A 21,692-nucleotide genomic window follows, 5' to 3' on the forward strand; every position below is an offset into this window, starting at 1 on the left:
TGTCACCTTGAACGATTTGTGCAAATATACCCCTAGGTCTCTCTGTTCATGCACTCCCTTTAGAATTGAACCCTTTATTTTAGATTGCCTTTCCTTGTCTAATCTAGATTGCTCCCTGTCCTTTTCCATAGTTAATCTAAACCTTATGACACTGTGATCACTGTTCCCTAAATGTTCCCCTAATGACACTTTGTGACTGACTATAACTCCTCGTCCTTCTGGACTTGTCTGCAGCCTTTGACGTGGTTGACCGCTTCATCCTTCTCCAACGCCTCTCCACCGTCGTCCAGCTGGGTGGGACTGCATGCACCTGGTTCCATTCTTATCTATCTAATCGTAGCCAGAGAATCACCTGCAACGGCTTTTCTTCCTGCTACCATGTCGTTACCTCTGGTGTCCCCCAAGGATCTAGTCTTGACCCCCTCTTATTTCTCATCTGCACGCTGGCCCTTGGTGACATCATCTGAAAACACAGCGCCAGTTTCCACCTGACTCCCAGCTCTACCTCACCACCATTTCTCTCGACCCCTCCTCTGTCTCTAAATTGTCAGACTGCTTGTCCGACATCCAGTTCTGAATGAGCAGAAATGTTCTCCTATTAAATATTGGGAAGACCGAAGCCATTGTTTTCAGTCCCCACTACAAACTCCGTTCCCTATCCACTGACTCCATCCCTCTCCCTAACATCTGTCTGAGGCTGAACCACACTGTTCACAGCCAAATTTTTGATGGCCTCAAATTTACGTAGGGTAGAATGTGGGAGGCCAGCCAGGAGTGCGTTGGAATAGTCAAGTCTAGAGGTAACAAAGGCATGTATGAGGGTTTCAGCAGTGGATGAGCTGAGGCGGGGCAGAGACGGGCGATGTTACGGAGGTGGAAGTAGGCGGTCTTTGTTATGCTGCTGATGTGGTCGGAAGCTCATTTCAGGGTCAAATATGACACCAAAAGGTTGCGAACAGTGTGGTTCAGCCTCAGACAGATGTCAGGGAGAGGGATGGAGCAATAGCTAGGGAACGGAGTTTGTGGCGGGGACTGAAAACAATAACTTCGGTGTGCCCAATATTTAATTGGAGAAAATTTTTGCTCATCCAGAACTGTATGTTGGACAAGCAGTCTGACAACTTAGAGACCGTGGAGGGGTCGAAAGAGGTAGTGGGGTAGAGCTGGATGCCGTCAGTGTACACGTGGAAACTGTTGTATCCGTGTGTTAATGGAGACACGGAATGCAGGAGTTGGTTTCACAGGTGTTTACTGAACAAAGTCTGGAGGTGAACTAACAGACACAAGACACTATACAGGCTTATATAGCCCGAGTGGCCATTACCGGCATTACAGTACACAGGGGCTCTTAAAGGCACATACACCACAGAAACTGACGCTGTTTTCGGATGATATCGCCAAGGGGCGACATGTAGATGAGAAATAGGAGGGGGCCAAGGATAGATCCTTGGGAGACACCAGAGGTAACGATGCGGGAGCAGGAAGAGAAGCCGTTGCAGGTGATTCTCTGGTTACGATTAGATAGATAAGAATGGAACCAGGTGAGTGCTATCTGTCGCTCCCAATCCTTTGTGCACCTTGTTTCTCCTTTCTAATGCTACATCCTGGTGCCCCTCCCCCTGCCAAATTAGTTTAAACCCTACCCAACAGCACTAGCTAATCCCCCCGCAAGGACATTGGTCCTAGCTCGGACCTCTTTGACCAAGCTTTTGGTCATCTACCCTAATATCCCCTTACGTGGCTCAGTGTCAAATTTTGCTTGATAACGCTTTGTGAAGTGCCTTGGGACGTTTTACTATGTTAAAACGCTATATAAATGCAAGTAGTTGTTGTTGCTGCTTTGGAAAAATATATTACATTAAATGCTTTGTTGAAGGGCAAAGTGTTGTTCCTAAATCAGAAGCAGCCACCCATATTCTATCCCACACTAATTCTCCTATTACCCTTGGCCTCTCCAACTTTCATCGTTTCCCTGTCGCCCAGTGCTAATCGTTGCCCTCCAATACAGGACCCTCCATGGCCTCTCCCTTTCCCTACTTCTGCAATCTCCCTGAGCCCTGTGTTCTTGTACATGCCCTGGACTCTTCTACTCTGACCACATTTGCATTTCCCTTCTCTCTGCTCCACCCTCAGTCCCTTCAGCTGCCTAGACCTCAGCCCTGTATTCTGCTGGAGTCATCAGAGGGAAGTGATTTTCCACATAACCCTAAATGCTGTACAGAGGGGTACTGGTACACCTACTGGTCCCTTTCTCCCTTCTTTCTTCCTGTTTTTATGCTATAAAACTTCTGGGCTGAAGCAACCTGGGAGCAGGCATTTTGCTTACCAATTTTTTGCCTGCTTTTAAGAACGGATAACATTGGGGCCTTAAACAATGCAGCTAAGGATACAGGACTAAGGACTGATTTTCCATTGCACTGGTCGTCCTGTCATTACGCTGTTGTACTTACAAAGCTCTTCTCTGTCCAGTGACTGGGCACCACCACCAAACAAGCCTTTAAAGAACCCTCTGTTTGGGGCCTCTGGTGTTTCCACAGGAGTAAACAGTTCTCCTAGCATTTCCTGGAGGAAAGTAAAATGTTGTTTATTTAGAAATACTTTTCACAAAAAATAAGGACCTTCAGTTGAACAAAACATTACATTGCTATCTACAGTCAGTGTCCTGTTGATAATCACTTCATAGGGGGGAAAAAAAAAACTAATTTATACTTTTCCTGGTGGCACAATGCTCTATCGCCACCACTTCACCCCCACCACCCCCCCCCCCAACTGTACACAAAGTCTTATTCTGAGGTGAGCCTTTACTACTTTGAGTGGAAAAGGCAACATTGAGCTGTCTGAAAACTATCAGTGCAGTGCAAGGTTTGGACCGAGGCCCTGAACATTATTCATGCAGTGCAAGGTTTGGACCGAGGCCCTGAACATTATTCATGCAGTACAAGGTTTGGATTGAGTCCCTGAACATTATTCGTGCAGTGCAAGGTTTGGATTGAGTCCCTGTACATTATTCGTGCAGTGCAAGGTTTGGATTGAGTCCCTGTACATTATTCGTGCAGTACAAGGTTTGGACCGAGTCCCTGAACATTATTCGTGCAGTGCAAGGATTGGACCAAATCTCTGAACTGTAAAACAATGACATGCACATCACATGCTAGTGGGCAAAAGGTGATCATTACACCAGTGAAATATACACTTGCAATCAGTGTTTTAAAACTTTTGAGGAGAGGCTATTACCTATTGGCTGCCATAATGTCAGCAGGGGTTCAGTGGAAACCCCATCATGCAGTTTGTCTGGGTTTTCCATCGAAGATATGGCTGCCAAATGGGAGAACCCCCTAAGAAAATTCCAGGCATTGTGGTGTTGTCAAAACCTTTAGCTGGGATTCCATCTGCCATCTGAGAGCCATGCAGTCAAATCTGATCACATTCGGCATTGCAGGTGGCAGTTTAAAAAAAATTTGTTCCTGGGACGTGGGCAAGGCCAGCATTTATTGCCCATCCCTAATTGCCCTCGAGGTGGTGGTGGTGAGCTGCCTTCTTGAAGTGCTGCTGTCCGCGTGGTGAAGGTACTCCCATAGTACTGTTAGTGAGGGAGTTCCAGGATTTTGAAACAGCAACTATGAAGAAGTGGCGATATATTTCCAAGTCAGGATGGTGAGAGACTTGGAGGTGAAGGTGTTCCCAAACGCCTGCTGTCCTTGTCCTTCTAGATGTTAGAGATCGTGGGTTAGGGAGGTGCTGTTGAAGAAGCCTTAGTGAGTTGCTGCAGTGCATCTTGAAGATGGTACACACTGCAGCCACTGTGTGCTGGTGGTTGAGTGAGTGGTGGATGGGGTGCCAATCAAGCAGGCTGCTTTGTTCTGGATGGTGTTGAGCTTTTTGAGTGTTGTTGGAGCTGCACTCATCCAGGCAAGTAGAGAGTATTGCATCACACTCCTTACTTCTGCCTTGTAGAGGGTGGAAAGGCTTTGGGGAGTCAGGTGGTGAGACACTCACTGCAGAATACCCACATCTGACCTGCTCTTGTAGCCACGGTATTTTCTGGTCAATGGTGGCCCCCAGGATGTTGATGTTGGGGAATTTGATGATGGCAATGCTGTTGAATGTCAAGGGGCAGTGGTTGGATGCTTTCTTGTTGGAGGTAGTCATTGCCTAGCACTTGTGTGGCGTGAATGCTACTTGCCACTCATCAGCCCAAGCCTGAATATCGTCCAGGTCGTGTTGCATGCGGGCACAGACTGCTTCATTATCTGAGGAGTTGTGAATGGAACGGAATACTGTGCAGTCATCAGCGAACATCCCCACTTCTGACCTTATGATGGAGGGAAGGTCATTGAAGCAGCTGAAAATGGTTGGGCCTAGGACACTGCCCTGAGGAACTCCTGCAACAATGTCCTGGGGCTGAGATGATTGGTCTCCAACAACCACAACCATCTTCCTTTGTGCTAGGTATGACTCCAGCCAGTGGAGAGTCTTTCCCCCGATTCCCACTGACTTCAATTTTACTCGGGCTCCTTGACGCCACACTCGGTTAAATGCTGCCTTGATGTCAAGGGCAGTCACTCTCACCTCTGAAATTCAGCTCTTTTGTCCATGTTTGGACTAAGGCTGTAAAGAGGTGTTTACCATGGCGAAGGGATCTGTGGCATTCAACAGATGCTTGTACTGACTGCTGGTCATTAGGCTGGGGTTGAGCTAAGTCTAAGGAGCCCTGAATCGGCTATGATCCCACATAACATTAGCGAAACAGTTGAAACTTGATAAAATGGTCCTAGGATTAGGAAGACTTTAAAGCATGAATCAGTAAAACTGGTACAAGGTGGGAAAGCATTTCCCTGGAGTGGAAGACACTTCTGCAAAAGGAGATGACAAAAGGAAGGTCTGACTAAAAGTAAGCTGTAATACGTCAGAGGCAGATAATCTGATGGGAAGAGCATAAACTTCTTGGAGTTGGCATCCCGAGTGATGGGACAATGCCAATTTCTGAAAGGTATGGGGAGGCAAAACTCTTTTTTCTCCTGAATTCAACACGATGTAAAGTCACACAACCCACTGCAGTCATGAGGATTGTCTACTCCATATAACCCTCTACAGTATCAGAGAGATATGGGAGGGCCATCAGGTCTCTGCAAGACCAAGACTGAAATACCAATACAAGAATTGCTGCGACTTAAATTGGACCTCCATGTTACTGCCAGGAGCATGGAGTTGCTACACATTTTTACGGGGACTGAGCTTTAATGGTCACTTCTTCTGCTAGATGCTGATGTCACTGGAGAACTTTGGCCTTTGTATGCAATAACAGCAACTTGCATTTATAAAGTACCTTTAATGTAGTAAAACATCCCAAGGCGTGACATGGGAGCATTATCAGACAAAAAATTGACACTGAGCCACGTAAGGAAATATTAGGAGGTGACCAAAAGCTTGGTCAAAGATGCAAGTTTTAAGGAGCATCCTAAAGGACGAAAAAGTAAAGACAGACTTGCATTTTTACTGCACCTTTCATGACCACCGGCGTCCCAAAACGCTTTACAGCCAATGAAGTATTTCTGAAGTGTAGTCACTGTTGTAATGTAGGAGAGGGTAGGGAGGCAGGGAGGTTTCGGGAATGAATTCCAGAGCTTAGGACCCAGGCAGCTGAAGGCACAGCCACCAATGATGGGGTGAAGGAAATCGGGGATGCACAAGGCCAGAGTTGGAGGAATGCAGAGCTCTTGGTGGGTTGTAGGGCAGAGCTAACCACTGCTTGCTGACGCAGGGCCACTTTAGCATGAATTGGGTTATGGGAGATTTGTGAGCTGTCCATTGGCAACAGTCATGAACAGCTTGTGTTTTGTGAAATGTCTCTCGTACGTTACAGTGCCAAATCACATCCTGTTGCTAAGCCAGCCAATGTACAAGAAAACACAGCATTGCTGCAGCACGGATATGAATGGTAGAAATGCAAAAATAAACAAATTGATTTGTGAATCTGGAACGAGGCAGCAGGATGAGCTGGTTATACCACCTACATAGCTAACGTCAGAGTAAAGTCTTAAAGGGGACTGTGCCCAGTATGTCCCTGATCCACTTGGATATAGAGGACACGTAAGTGAAGAAATATGACTGAAAACAGGCACTCTGATGTAAAGACCAGCTTCTGCAGCACCATTTTAACTGTGTGAAAGTACAACAACCTTCAATGATCCTTACCTGCAAATTCTCACACGTTCCCTGACTGTAGGTGATGCGTTGGATCTCAGTAGGAGAAACCAGATACAGAGCCTGCCCGTTGTTGGTGAAACAGAAAGTGCGAGCTATTCGCATGTCGGTCAGTGGCAAATAATTGACATCCAGCAGTGGCCTAAGGCTTGGCAAGCTTCAAAAGAAAATCAGAACAACCTGGTTAAAAATAAGCATTCTATTACCTGTAGCAGATACACTGTACTATATACATATTACCTGTACCAGCTATCCCATGTACACTGTACTATTAAATACCATACCACCTGTAGCATATACACTGTACTATATACACATTACCTGTACCAGATACACTGTACTATATACACATTACCTGTACCATTTCACTGTGAGAAACACCATATTACCTGTACCAGATGGCATGTTCCTGACATGCATCCCCAGCATGCACCAAGAGTCCTGGTTGGAAAATCTTGGCCAAAAAAATTATCAGATGGCCATATGTGATTAACAGTGCTTAAAAGAAAGAGCTTTCTTCTTTCCCAGTATGGACTTTGTCACTGTGACCTCAATTACTGCTTGATGAGTCACAATCATTCAAAATACATGATTTCAACTATGATGCTCAAAGCCTTGAATAAAAATAGCAGCAAAACAGCACTGACAATGAAAGAGAACTCTGTGGGCAGCACGGTGGCATAGTGGTTAGCACTGTTGCCTCACAGCGCCAGGGACCCGGGTTCGAATCCGGCCTCGGGCGACTGTGCAAACTCCACACAGACATTCTCCCCGTGTTTGCGTGGGTTTACTCCGGGTGCTCCGGTTTCCTCCCACAGTCCAAAGATGTGCAGGTTAGGTTGATTGGCTATGATAAATTGACCCTTAGTGTTAGGGGGATTAAATACGTGGGGTTACGGGGATAGGGTGGGATAACTGTTGGTGTAGGGGTTACAGGGATCGGGTGGGATATGTCTCGGTGCAGGCTCGATGGGCCGAAATGGCCTCTATCTGCACTGTGGGGTTTCTGTGATTGTTCTGTGATATAATGCCCCCTCGTTACAACAGAGCTGTTATTCAACTAGCGCCTATCACGTTAGTCTATGGAAAGATTTATATTTTTAAACTGCAACAAAGAATATGACTATTTCATAAATCTATTCACGACAAACCCTAGAATCATAGAGCACAGGAGGCCATTCGGCCCATTGCGCCTGTGCCAGCTATTTGGAAGAGTGATCCAATTAGTCCCTGAACTGATGAAAGGTCATCGACATGAAACGTTAACTATATTCCTCTCTCCACAGGCGCCGACAGACCTCTGGAGTGTTTCCAGCATTTTCTGTTTTTATTTTAGTGTATATAAAATAGTCACCTTTGTATTTCATGGAGTTAAATACATGAGAAAAAAAAGCCTTCCAGTGATACTAACAGAACCACTCCATAATTCACATGATATAGGTCTAATAAAGAGCGAATTATGAACGTACATTTATGTCGTGCCTTTCACATCCTCAGGACATCCCAAGGCGCCCTAGTTCTGACACATCCCAGGACTCCCTCTGTGCTCCAGACCCTACACCTTCCCATTGTTCCCAACTTCTAGAAACCTCCATTCTCAGTGCAAACAAGTCCCAGGAACCTCCTCTAATGCTCCCAGACCCTCCCATTGCATGACCACATGAATTACACAGCAAACTAAATCCGATATTCTATCCATCAGTGTTACCAAATCCAAGGTTCCCTTTCCATATTATTGCCATATCTCAAAACCACATCCTTGCTACCAATCCTCACCCCATTACTGTTAAACCCCACATACCTACCTCTGATTTGGTACATCCTGCCAACCATCTTGCTGTTTATCCGAAGGAGATAAAAATTAAATACACTGATAAAGGAACTACCTTGAAAACCTAGCACCACCAGCACAGGCATGATGAACCGAAGAGGCTCTTTCTGTGCCATAATTTCTATGAATCTTCCCTTCTGTAAAGTTTGGGAGTGGAGAGAGAGCATATGTATGATTCAGGTCTCCTGTGACATTGGGGCCACCTAAGTGTGCATTGAGTGAAAAAATAATCTGTATTTAAATCACCTTTTAGTCCTAGGATGTCCCAAAGTGCTTCATAGCCAATGAAGTACTTTTGAAATGCAGTTGCTGTTTTGTAGGAAAGGCAGCTGCAGTTTACACACAGCAAGGTACCACAAACAGCAATGACATAAATGAATCATAGAAACTTATGGCACACAAGGAGGCCATTTGGCCACATGGTGTCTGTGCCGGCCGAAAAAGAGCTATCCAGTCTAATCCCACTTTCCAGCTCTTGGTCCGTAGCCTTGTAGGTTACGGCACTTCAAGAGCATATCCAAGTACTTATTAAATGCAATGAGGGTTTCTGCCTCTACCACCCTTTCAGGCAGTGAGTTCCAGACCTCCACCACCCCCTGGGTGAAAAAGTTCTCCTCAACTCCTCTCTAATCCTTCTACCAATTAAGGGAAATGAGTCCTTCCTACCCACTCTATCTGGGCCCTTCAGAATTTTATACACCTCAATTAAGTCTCCCCTCAGCCTCTTCTGTTCCAAAGAAAACAACCCCAGCTAATCAAATCTTTCTTGAAAGCTAAAATTCTTCAGTCCTGGCAACATCCTCGTATACCTCCTCTGTACCCTCTTTAGTGCAATTACATCTTTCCTGTAATGTGGTGACCAGAACGGTATGTAGTACTCCAGCTGTGGTCTAACTAGCATTTTATATAGTTCAAGTATAACCTCCCGGCTCTTATATTTTATGCCTCGGCTAATAAAGGCAAGTATCCTGTATGCCTCCTTAACCACCTTATCTACCTGTCCTGCTACCTTCAGGGATCTGTGGACATACACTCCAAGGTCCCTCTGTTCCTCTACACATCTCAGTATCCGACCATTTATTGTGTATTCCCTTGCCTTGCGAGCCATCCCCAAATGCATTGCCTCACACTTCTCTGGATTGAATTCCATTTGCCACTTTTCTGCCCACCCGACCAGTCCATTGATATCCTCTTGCAGTCCACAGCTTTCTTCCTCATGATCAACCAGTCGAATTTGTATCAACAAACAACTTATTAATCATTACCCCCCACACTGAAGTCTAAATCATTGATATATACCACAAAAAGCAAGGGACCTAGTGCTGAGCCCTGCAGAGCCCCACTGGAAACAACCTTCCAGTCACAAAAACACCCGTCGACCATTACCCTTTGCTTCCTGCCACTGAGCCAATTTTGGATCCAACTTGCCACTTTCCCTTGGATCCCATGGGCTTTTACTTTTCTGACCAGTATGCCATGTGGGACCTTGTCAAAAGCCTTGCTAAAATCCACGTAGACTACATCAAACGCGCTACCTTTAATCGACCCTCCTTGTTACCTCCTCAAAAAATTCAATCAAGTTAGTCAGACACGACCTTTCATAGAATGGTTACAGCATAGGCGGCCATTCGAGCCCGTGCCGACTCTCTGCAAGAGCACTTCAGCTGGTCCCACCCCCACCCACCCTGCTTTCTCCGTAGCCCTGCAATTTATTTTCCTTCAGGTACTTATCCAATTCCTTTTTGAAAGCCACGAATGAATCGGCCTCCTTCCAGGCAGTGCATTGCGGCTCCTAACCACTCGCTGCATAAAAAAGTTTTTCCTCATGTCGCAGGGAGGTTTGCTAGTGCTGTTGGCAAGGGTTTAAACTAAGTTGGCAGGGGAATGGGCACCAGGATGTAGCAACAGAAAGAGGAAACAAAGGGCACAAAGGATTGGGAGAGACGGATAGCACTAAAGCAAGAAATAGTAAGATATTAGGTGGGATCAGACTAACAGATAACGCAGGATGGTCTAAGATAGGTTTACAGTGTATGTATGTGAATGCACGTAGCATAGTAAACAAGGTTGGTGAGCTGCAGGCACAAATAGCCACATGGTAATATGATGTTGTGGCTATTACGGAGACCTGGCTCACAAAAGGGCAGGATTGGGTATTAAATATTCCTGGATATAGGATGTTCAGGAAAGATAGGAGGTGGTGTGGCAGTATTGCTTAAGGAGAATGTTACAGTGCTGGAGAGAGAGAGAGAGAGAGAGAGAGAGAGAGAGAGAGAGAGAGGAGAGAGAGGGAGAGAGAGGGGATGTCCTGGAGGGGTCAAGGACAGAATCTATATTGCTAGAGTCAAGAAATAATAGAGGTGCCATTACACTACTAGGTGTATTCTATAGGCCACCAACTCGTGGGAAAAATATGGAGAAGTAAATTTGCAGGGAAATTACAGAGACATGCAAGAAGTATAGAGTAGTGATAATGGGGGACTTCAACTATCCCAAAATAGACTGGGATAGTAATAGTGTAAAGAGAGGGGGATGAATTTCTGAAGTGTTTAGGAGAACTTTCTTGATCAGTATGTTTCCAGCCCAACGAGGAAGGAGGCATTGCTGGATCTGGTTCTGGGGAATGAAGGAGGTCAAGTGGAGCAAGTGTCAGTAGGTGAACATTTAGGGAACGGTGATCATAGTATCGCAAGGTTTCGATTAGCTATGGAAAAGGACAGGGAGCAATCTAGAGTAAAAATACTTAATTGGAGGAAGGCAAATTTCAGTGGGATGAGAATAGATCTGGCCCGGGTAAATTGGAATCACAGATTGGTGGGCAAAACTGTAATTGAACAATGGTCTGCCTTTAAAGAGGAGATGGTTCGGGTACATGCCCACGAGGGGGAAAGGTAGGGCAACCAAAGCCAGAGCTACCTGGATGACAAAAGAGATAGAGAGTAAGATGAAGCAGAAAAAGGGCACATATGACAGATGTCAGGTTCAGAATACAAGTGAGAACCAGGCTGAATATAGAAAGTTCAGAGGGGAAGTGAAAAAGAATATAAGAGGGGCAAAGAGAGAGTATGAGAATAGATTGGCAGCTAACATAAAAGGGAATTGAAAAGTGAATAAATCCCCAGGCCCAGACGAGATGTATTCCAGGCTGCTGTGTGAGGCAAGGGAGGAGATTGCAGGGGCTCTGACACAAATTTTCAGAACCTCTCTGGCCACAGGGGAGGTGACAGAGGACTGGAGAACAGCTAACAGGATTTGAGGAAATACTTTTTCACCCAGAGGGTGGTTGGAATCTGGAACTCACTGCCTGAAAGGATGGTAGATGCAGGAACCCTCCCAACTTTCAAAAAGCAGTCAGATGAGCACTTGAAACGCCACAGCATACAAGGCTACGGACCAAGTGCTGGAAAATGGGATTAGAATAGACAGGGCTTGATGGGCCGAAGGGCCTCTTTCTGTGCTGTATAACTATGACTTTACAGCCACGCATTCATCTGCCCTATCCTCCTATTTCTATACTCACTAGCTCGTGGCACTGGGAGTAATCCAGTAATTACTACCTTTGAGGTCCTGCTTCTTAATCTCTTTCTTAGCTCCCTAAAATCTGCCTGCAGGACCTCATCCCTCTTTCTACCTATGTCATTGATACTGATATGGACCACGACCTCTGGTTGTTCACCCTCCCCCCTTAGAACGTTCTGCATCCGCTCAGTGACATCCTTGACCCTGGCACGAGGGAGGCAACACATGGTCCTGGCAGCACGTCTGCAGGCGCAGAAATGTTTGTCTGTTCCTCTTGCTATTGAATCTCCCATCACTATTGCTTTCCCGATCTTCCTCCTCCCCCTGGTACAGCTGAGCCACCCGTGGTGCCGTGGACTTGGATCTGGCTGTACTCCCCAGATGAACCATCGCCCTCAGCAGTATTCAGTCCTTAACAAATCCATGCCTTTCTAAATGACGATTAATACTGTCCCTCAGAATTTTTTCGAATAATTTCCCCACCACCGATGTTAGGCTGACTGGCCTGTAATTACTCGGTCTATCGCTTTCTCCTTTTTTAAACAATGGTACAATGTTAGCAGTCCTCTAGTACCACACCTGTAGCGAGAGGGGATTGGAAAATGATGGTCAGAGCCTCCGCTATTTCCTCCTTTGCTTCTCTTAACAGTCTGGGATACATTTCATCCGGGCCTGGCAATTTATCTACTTTCAAAAATGCTAAACCCCTTAATACTTCCTCTCTCACTATGTTTATCTCATCTAATGGCCCAGAAATTCAGGTCCCAACGCATGAGTACAGAGAGAGTACCCACGCGTGGACCCGATGGAAGTGCCGGTTTCTTGCATGCACTATGCATGTGCGGGAAACCGGCATTTCCGATCCTCTGGGGTTCAGAGGTCGAACGCGTGCGCGCAGGAGTCTGCGCGTGCGCGTTGAACTTCCTCTTTTTAAAATTTTTTTATTACAGGTTTGCCCGTGCATGAAGGCCTCTACTTTTTGCACATTTAAAAACCAGACGTAAGGACTTCATTTTAAAAGGTAAGTGGTCAATTAATTAAAATTAGAACATTTTTTCCACAGGTTTATTATTTTTAAATACTTTACAGTAAAGTAAGTGTATTTTTAGCCCCGATTTTTTATAAAATTATTTTTTCCAAAAATTTAAATTATTGTTTAAAATAGTTATTTAATGTTATTTATAGTTGATTTAAATAGTGCGATTTTTTTCCAAATTTATTTTAAGGTTATGTACTGTTTTGGGCGCTCGGAGTTTTCATGAGTTTGACAGTTCTTTCTGTCAAACTCATGAATGGACTTTTCCCTCCTCCGATTGGTTGCCCAGTGCTCACGTGATCCCAGCCGACGCATTGCACTAACTACGCCGCTGGATCACGCAAGCACAGCGCGCCGGGAGCAGGACCGGGCCACAGACAGGAAATGCACGCAGGTCCAGGCCTCGACAGCCGGCGCGCTAGCTAAGTGTAGGTCGGGGGCTTGCACCCGTGGGAAGCCCCCGACACGAATTTCTGGGCCATTATTTCACACTGCTCTTCCTTAACTACAATGTCTGCATCGTCCCTCTCTTTTGTGAAGACAGACGCAAAGTATTCATTAAGAACCATACCCACGTCTTCTACCTCAACACACAGGTTACCTTTATGGTCTCTAATAGGCCATACTCTTGGGTAATCTGTTTTGGCAGTGTTTGCTGAGGGATCACTGTTGGTCAACAAGCACACAGGACTTCAGTTCAACGTATCAGCCAAAAGACGGCACCTCTGGCAATGCAGCACTCCTTCAGCACGGCACTAATTATGCACTCGTGTACCTGGAGTGGGGCTTGAAGCCACAACCTGCTGACTCAGAGGGGAGTGTTCTACAAATAAGCCGAGCTGGAAGATGCTCAAAAATTATATTTTTAAAATCTGTTATACCTAATCAGTAACAGCCAACAATTCATCCCAATAAAACTCCATTGAATGCAAATTTTAAATATCCTTTCAAAACATTACCAAGTACTTAACAGATTTTAGTTTGTGCACTGTGGACACTATGATGCATCCCGATACAATCATTTCATTAGCCCTTAAGCACAATGTGAGTTACCTGAACGTCATGATATGTCCATTGGCACAGAAGCATGCAAGACAGATGCTCCCATTCAGTCCCACAATATCAGCACGAAGAACAAACGATGTTTCAGTTATGTTGTGTTTATATATACAGTTTTGGGATGGCAGTGAGATAACCTTAGCCTGTTTTTCTGAACATATCACTGCGTATTGGGTTTCACTTATCTCCTGAGAAGATGAGGGGGAGACGGATACCGGCCTCAATTTCCTGCATTTATCCTTGTCATCTTTCTCTTCTTGCACATTTGGTTCTCTCCAGGGTTCATGTGCTGGGTGGATGAGGCTTCCTGTGGTATCCAGAAATGCCAATCGTAAAATTCCTCCTTTTAGTCTCAATATAGTCCCTGTATAATATATAACATACACTGTAAAGGGCAATTGAACTACACCATGGAAAACAAATTCAGCAATGTACACAGTACAATTATGATGTTCAGTTACAATGGCGAGCTACTTTTCTACCACTAAATGTACAAAATAAACCACCAGTAATACATGACATAGCAATGCAAGAAGTCAAATATTGCAGATGCTGGAGATCTGAAAATGCTGGAAACCCTCAGCAGGTCAGGTAGCATCTGTGGAGAGGGAAAGGTAGGGTTAACGTTTCCAAATGATGACCTTTTGTCAGGCGCAAGGTAACTGACCTTCCTCTTTCCGAAGATAACAACGCAAACTCAGTGTTCCTTCTTTAAAAATCCACTCCCATCACATAGAAGCTGCACCGTTTGTCACTTCTAATGCGAAACAGTTAACTTAAGCAAAGGTGGTATTAGATCCATTAAACATCTGCCTGCTGTGATACAAATACTGATTGTACCTGAACCTGGATGAGTGACAAAATGGAATCGGTGGGAAAAACAAAGTTGACAAACTGTTAACAACTACAGTAGTACCCTTGTAAAACTGCTGTTTGGATCACCATTTCCCAATGCTATACAGCATGAACTCTAGAATGCAGTTGGCCACCTTCACCAAGCCTCCTGCCACATGGCTTTTGGACCAGACAGAACCCAGCACCAAGAGATAAACCTTCTCTGCAGCCTGGCAAATGAGGCTACACTCCCCACCCCCACAAATGGGATACAGGATTTGCACAACACTGAAATTCTTAATTAAACGAGCTTTCCCACTCTTCTGTTCTGTTTTCTAACCGTCTTCATCATCTGCTTGCCCAAGCCAAAAGGCTAATGTTTAATAAGCAAAGATAGTCGACAACCACTATAGACTGGAGATGATTTGGGAGGAGATATACTTTCTGAACAGATCTCCTTACTTGACTTTCTCAACACTGGATGGGATGTATAATTCATCAAAGCATTCCAATTGTGCCTATATCTGCCAACAGTTATTTGGTTGTTGCTAGTGTTTCAGTGGGAGGGGGAATTAGCCACGCATTGATAAATACTGAAAAATTCCACAGTTGTTAGAATGTTAGTTTGAACTGCTTTGCATCAATATATAAACTGTGCATTGATATATTTGGTATGTAAACCAAGATTGATAGATTTTTGTTAGGCAAGTGTATTAGGGTTACAGAACCAAGGTGGGTAGATGGAGTTAAGGTACAGATCAGCCATCATCTAATTGAATGGCGGAACAGACTCGAGGGGCTGAATGGCCTGCTCCTCTTCCTATGTTCCTATGGTTAAGGGTTGCTGTAATGCTCCCCCGTAAACTGTTAGTTTTTGGTGCCACTCCCCATATATGGGTATTTTATAATTTGAGTTGCAAAACTGACTCCCATTTACTTAGAATTTACAGCACAGAAACAGGCCATTCAGCCCAACAGGTCTATGCCAGTGTTTATGCTCCACATAAATTTCCTCCCACCTTACTTCATCTCACCCTATCAACAACTTGCATTTATATAACATCTTTAACATAGCAAAATGTCTCAAGGCACTTCACAGGAATGTTATAGCGTTAAATCCTTCTATTCTTTTCTCTACAATGTACTTATACTTGAAATATGGCTGTACAAGTGCTCTTACCACTGGGAGACACGATGACCGGCTGAGTAAGTCTCTGCTCTCCTCCAGGTGGCAGATTCAGTACTATGACCAGTACAGTGCCAAGTGTAGTCCCAACCCACAAACATGGCGATGTGCAGGTGTCTGCCTTGCGGGTGTAAGTCTCACAGAAGTGAAGAGCTGTGATCGCCTCTCGGGACTCCTTGTCGATGCTGGTAACACTGGAACTGCGGGAACGGCTGAAAGAGTTGTCTCTCACATCTAATTTTGAAACAGAAGTAAAAATGTCAGTGAAATAGACCAGAGCACAAATCAGGGTATCTCCACCTTAGATTATCTGGATGTTATTAATTAACGACACAGAATTGGACATTTTGTAATGCAATTTTATATTTCAAATAAATTTGTTCCCACTTAGCTGATTTGTTGATATAGCAATTTAATAGTCAGATCTGTTAATCCACACGCACTGGAAAAACCTGATGGTAGTAAACATGGACCAATGGGACATCAATTCAGTCTCAAAAGGACTGCTGAAGTAGTATTGATAGAGATTTTGCTCCTCATCCTCCCCAACATTTCTCCCCATGATTTTCTTTTGCCCTTTTTCATTGAATTTTGAAGACATTACATGTATATTTTATGAACTTGTATAATTTGACTACTTTGTGCTCGAGGGGTGGAGGGACAGTACATTGGTGCATTATGTTCCTTGGCAATGTGAGTTTAAGGGTTAAATCAATTTCTCTTGGTATCTGGAGTGCACTTGGGTCATTACGTTGTCAACTAATGGTTATTGTTGAAGTTGTTGCCTTTGCCCGCCTATAGGTGGGTCCCTGTTTCTGTTCCAGAGATGTGGTTTGGGGAGAGGGGTTAGGGATTGTGCCAAAGCAGCCTTTAAGAATGGGCCCCAGGCTGCATGGTATTTCTCCAGTTGCATGCAGAGGCCCAGCATCATTTGTTCCGATTGGGATACGCCCCACTGGTGCTTCAGCCATGCTTGTGTAGGGGCTGCTCGCTTTCACAGTCAATAACAACAGTAACTTTCCTTTATGTAGCAAACAACCCAAGGCTTTTCACTAATAGGGGCGAGTTAAACTGGGTTGGGGGGTGGTGGAAGAGAGAGAGAGAGGTGTTTTTGTTTTAAACGTTTAAAGGCGGCCCTGTACAAAGGCGACAGGATAAATTTGTTTCTGAGTGGTGTTTGGGGGGGGGGGGGGGGGGGGGGCGGGCGGTGGCTGTGTAATACCCCCATCCCTGGCAGCCATTTACTCCATTGTATACAGCCTCTTCTGCTGGGGGAGAAACTAGATGTACCCCCACCCCCCAGGCGGCAAAGGCCGCTTCATCTGCACTTGCCAATGACCCCATGAACCTTGGCGGCTCCGGGCTGGCGTATCAAACTCCACCCCCTACCTTGTGGATTCTCAGGGCCCTGAAGTTTACGCCCATTGATTGCCTTCAATTCAGATTGAGAAGCTTGACTGTGCAGACTAACTATGGAAGAAACAATGGTGCAGACTGCTAATGGAGAAAACTGTTGGGGGTCTCCATAGTGGAATATGGATTAGGGAGCTCTGACTGTATATGCAGCACCTTTTTGCATAAACAGAAACATTCAGATATACAGTATCTGTGCGTATTTCCAGTTACGCAATGTGGAAAGGAAATTATTGTGCTTCATTTCTAGATTTTCAGTGCACCAGAAATCGAACGATAGGAATTTAGACGTGTCTTAACTCATTGCAGATAATTGGAAATTACTGGAGATTTTGCACAAAGGATCCATTGGTGATAGAAAATTAATATCCAAAATGAACATGCATGTTGATTAAAGATTGATTTAAAGCCTCAGTCCCATTATTAAGTGTCTCAGAAGCAGAGCCTTACTAAAGAAATGTATGCATAGAGAAGTCATACTCCAAACATGGGTTTTAAGCTGCTTCATTTCTTCCAGGTGATGATTAAGGCATTGGCCTCTGCTCTTTGACCCAAATCCAAGCTCTGTCATTGGCAGAGAGTGAAGAATGGAGGTCAGTGCTATACCTTTAAATGATGAGCCCCTCCCCAAACAAGGAAAATAAAATCATTTGGACAATATTGCAAATGCTTCTTTTATGAAGCCCTATATGCAGGAGAAAAAAAAAACTACCAGCATACAGGTAGACACCCACTGTCACACTACTTCATTACCCTGTAGTTACACCACCACTGACACACTACATTGTTACCCTGCAGTTATATCACCGCCATTGTCACACTACATCGTCACCCTGCATTTATATCACCGCCATTGTCACACTACATCGTCACCCTGCATTTATATCACCGCCATTGTCACACTACATCGTCACCCTGCATTTATATCACCGGAAGTGTAGCATATTCATTATTTTATATCTCTCTCTTAGGCAGTCCCTCGGAACAGAGGATGACTTGCTTCCATATTAAAAATGAGCTTGCATGTGACTGATTAGTCCAATGCGGGACCTACAGTCTCTGTCACAGGTGGGGCAGGCGGTGGTTGAAGGGGCGGGTGGGTGGGGTGCTTGGGTTGACGTGCGCTCCTTGCGCTTGGCCCCGGCAAAGAGACTCGAGGTGTTCGGCGCCTTCCCGGATGCTTCTCCTCCACTTGGTGCGGTCTTGGGCCAGGGATTCCCAGGTGTCGGTGGGGATGTTACACTTTTTCAAGGAGGCTTTGAGGGTGTCCTTGAAGCGTTTCTTCTGCCCACCTGGGGCTCTCTTGCCGTGCCAGAGGTCCGAGTAGAGCGCTTGTTTTGGGCCTCTCGTATCGGGCATGCGGACAATGTGACCTGTCCATTGGAGCTGATTGAGCATGGTCAGAGCTTCGATGCTGGCCTGAGCAAGAACACTGACGTTGGCGCGCCTATCCTGCCAATGGATTTGCAGGATCTTGCGGAGGCAGCGTTGGTGGTACTTCTCCAGTGCTTTGAGGTGCCTGCTGTACATGGTCCATGTCTCTGAGGCATACAGCAGGGCAGGTATCACTGCTGCCCTGTAGACCATGAGCTTAGTGCCGGGTTTGAGGTCCCGGTCTTCAAACACTCTCTTCCTCAGGCGACCGAAGGCTGCACTGGCACACTGAAGGTGGTGTTGGACTTCGTCGTCGACGTCTGCCCTTGTTGACAGTAGGCTTCCGAGGTATGGAAAGTGGTCCACATTGTCCAAGGCCTTGTCGTGGCTTTTGATAATCAGGGGGCAGCACTGTGTGGCGGGGGCAGGTTGGGAGAGGACCTTTGTCTTACGGATGTTTAGTGTAAGGCCCATGCTCTTGTATGCTTCGGTGAAGGTGTTTACGATGGTTTGGAGTTCGACCTCCGAGTGAGCGCAGATGCAAGCATCGTCTGCATACTGTAATTCGACGACAGAGGATGGGTCGACCTTGGATCTGGACTGGAGGCGACGGAGGTTGAACAGTTTCCTGTTTGTTCTGTAAATTAGCTCCACTCCAGTGGGGAGCTTACTGAGGGTGAGGTGGAGCATTGCAGCAAGGAAGATTGAGAAGAGCGTTGGTGCGATGACACAGCCTTGCTTGACCCCGGTTCGTACGTGAATTGGGTCTGTGGTGGAGCCGTTGGTCAGGATCACGGCTTGCATGTCGTCGTGAAGCAGGCGGAGGATAGTGACAAACTTTTGAGGGCAGCTGAATTTGAGGAGGACACTCCATAATCCTTCACGGTTGACAGTGTCGAAGGCCTTTGTGAGATCAAAGAAGGCCATGTGCAGTGGTTGGTGCTGTTCCCTGCATTTCTCTTGTAATTGACGTGCGGTGAAGATCATGTCCATTGTGCCCCTTAATGGGCGGAATCCGCATTGCGACTCTGGGAGGAGCTTTTCGGCCACTGGGAGAAGGCGATTGAGGAGGATTCTTGCGATGACTTTCCCTGTGGCAGATAGCAGGAAAACTCCTCTAATTACTGCAATCGGACTTGTCACCTTTCTTGAAGATGGTCACAATTACGGCACCTGAGATCCCCTGGCATGCTCTCCTCCTTCCAGATAAGAGAAATGAGTTCATGAATTCGTGCCAGTAGTTGGAATTTTAAACAGAAACTGCAGCAGACTCGGAAGGTTAGAATGCAGAAGGGCAGTTAGAAATTATTTTGTTTAAGTTAAGCCAGGCTTAATGTGAGGAAGTGTAGCATATCCATTATTTTATATAATTACACAAAGACAAGTTTTTCTGATTGAATTAACTAGTATCAGTGTGCCTTCAAAAAAGATTGGAGAAGCTCACTTGGGGGCTTGAGAGACACGAATATTTGGTTCAGATCACAAGGCGGTTCCATTGTTAGACCCCTGAGTTAGCTTATTGTATAGCTAGATATTGGGCAGTGCGGGCATACCACGACAGAAATGACCAGCACCGCAGTACTTGAGACAGTGTCTCGACCGAAATTATATAAAAGCCCCTAGAAAATTGGGCCTACCCGCCTCCTAATGAAACCAGGTGTTCTGAGCACCACCTGACTGTTGTCATCATCTATCTGATTAAAGGGCTGATGTTAAATATCTGTATGAACCTGGCCTTAGTTGATGCTCTGACAACAAAGAAAATGCAGGAGAACTTTAAGGGAAGGGCTGTTTGAAGCTCTGATCACTTGTTAATAGATGATGGCGGTAAAATCACATTGCAAAAAAACTGGAGCACAGGGATGAAAGCTGATGAAAAGACCCAGGTAACAGAAATTGAGGAAAAAGGTGGAGGGAGAAATCCTCAAGCTAAAAAAAATTGCAACAAAAGGAAATGAAGAAAGTAAAGTGGGAAATGTCATTGAAATAGCACTGAACCACATAAATGTTTCATGTGTTTTTCTACTACAGGTCTCTGACTGACTGTTGCCTGTACTGTGCTCAGTGAAATAGGCTGATTAGAATTTAACCTTCAGAGAATGAGAGTGCTGGTAACTTTTAAATCATTCAATTTTAAAAGTTCTCAAGTGGTCCATTAAAACTTAACTTGGCTTTGCACCAGACTGCAGCCTGGTGTGAGATCACCTCCAGGACATAGTCAATCACTTTTGGCTCCAGGAGTTAGATGATCAATGTGACTCCCAAGATTTGCTACATATTGACGCAAAGGTGGTCGTATAATTGCATTGTGACAATGGTAGTATAACTGCACCGTAAAACTGTAGTGTGACATTGGTGGTGATATAACTTCAGGGCGACGATGTAGTGTGACAATGGTGGTGATTTAACTGCAGGGTGACGATGTAGTGACACAATGGCAGCGATTTAACTGCAGGGTGACGATGTAGTGTGCCAATGGCGGTGATATAACTGCAGGGTGACGATGTAGTGAGTCAGTGGCGGTGATATAACTGCAGGGTGACGATGTAGTGTGACAATGGCGGTGATATAACTGCAGGGTGACGATGTAGTGTGACAATGGCGGTGATATAACTGCAGGGTGACGATGTAGTGCGTCAGTGGTGGTGATATAACTGCAAATGTAAGAAGTCACACAACACCAGGTTATAGTCCAACAGCTTTATTTGAAATCACAAGCTTTCGGAGTGCTGCTCCTTCGTCAGGTGAAGTGGAGAAATGCATAAAGACACAGCTTATATAGTCAGAGAATAATGTCAGATGTTTACAGGCAATCTTTCCAACTGCCATTTATCACACCTCGGCAGAGAGATAATCACAGCAATCAAAGGTGTGAATGGTGTCCAAACAGGTCAGTCAGGGAAACATTACATCAAAGAACAATGAGGTGGGGTCACAAGGGGTCAAATATTGCAGATGCTGGGGTCTGTATGAAAAACAAGACAAAAAAACATTTTTTTTGCTGGAAATCACAGCAGGTCTGGCCGCATGTGTAGAGAACAAGCCAATGTCGACTCGAGTCTGGATGACCCTTCGTCAGGTGGGGTTACATGTAGCGTGACATGAACCCAAGGTCTCGGTTGAGGCCGTCCTCATGGGTGCGGAACTTGGCTATCAGTTTCTGCTTGACGATTTTGCGTTGTCGTGTGTCTCGAAGGCCGCCTTGGAGAATGCTTACCCGAAGATCGGAGGCTGAA

At 45.4% G+C, this 21,692-nt stretch overlaps 1 protein-coding gene across 4 annotated transcripts in view; it reads right to left on the reverse strand.

The window, feature by feature from the left end:
* LOC147121525 (syntaxin-binding protein 5) overlaps positions 1-21,692 on the reverse strand; it is a 324,726-nt gene that overhangs the window by 20,642 nt on the left and 282,392 nt on the right. For all 4 annotated transcript variants that reach the window (XM_085981855.1, XM_085981856.1, XM_085981857.1 and 1 more), the window contains 4 exons: positions 15,664-15,903; positions 13,644-14,013; positions 6,196-6,361; positions 2,451-2,562 (listed from right to left, as the gene is read on the reverse strand). In XM_085981855.1, the coding sequence (XP_085837981.1) occupies positions 2,451-2,562; positions 6,196-6,361; positions 13,644-14,013; positions 15,664-15,903 (888 nt within the window). The remainder of the gene's footprint in view (positions 1-2,450; positions 2,563-6,195; positions 6,362-13,643; positions 14,014-15,663; positions 15,904-21,692) is intronic.

This window comes from Somniosus microcephalus, chromosome 3 (assembly GCF_052327205.1).
Source record: "Somniosus microcephalus isolate GS21.2 chromosome 3, FLI_Smic_1.0, whole genome shotgun sequence".
Taxonomy (NCBI): Eukaryota; Metazoa; Chordata; class Chondrichthyes; order Squaliformes; family Somniosidae; genus Somniosus; species Somniosus microcephalus.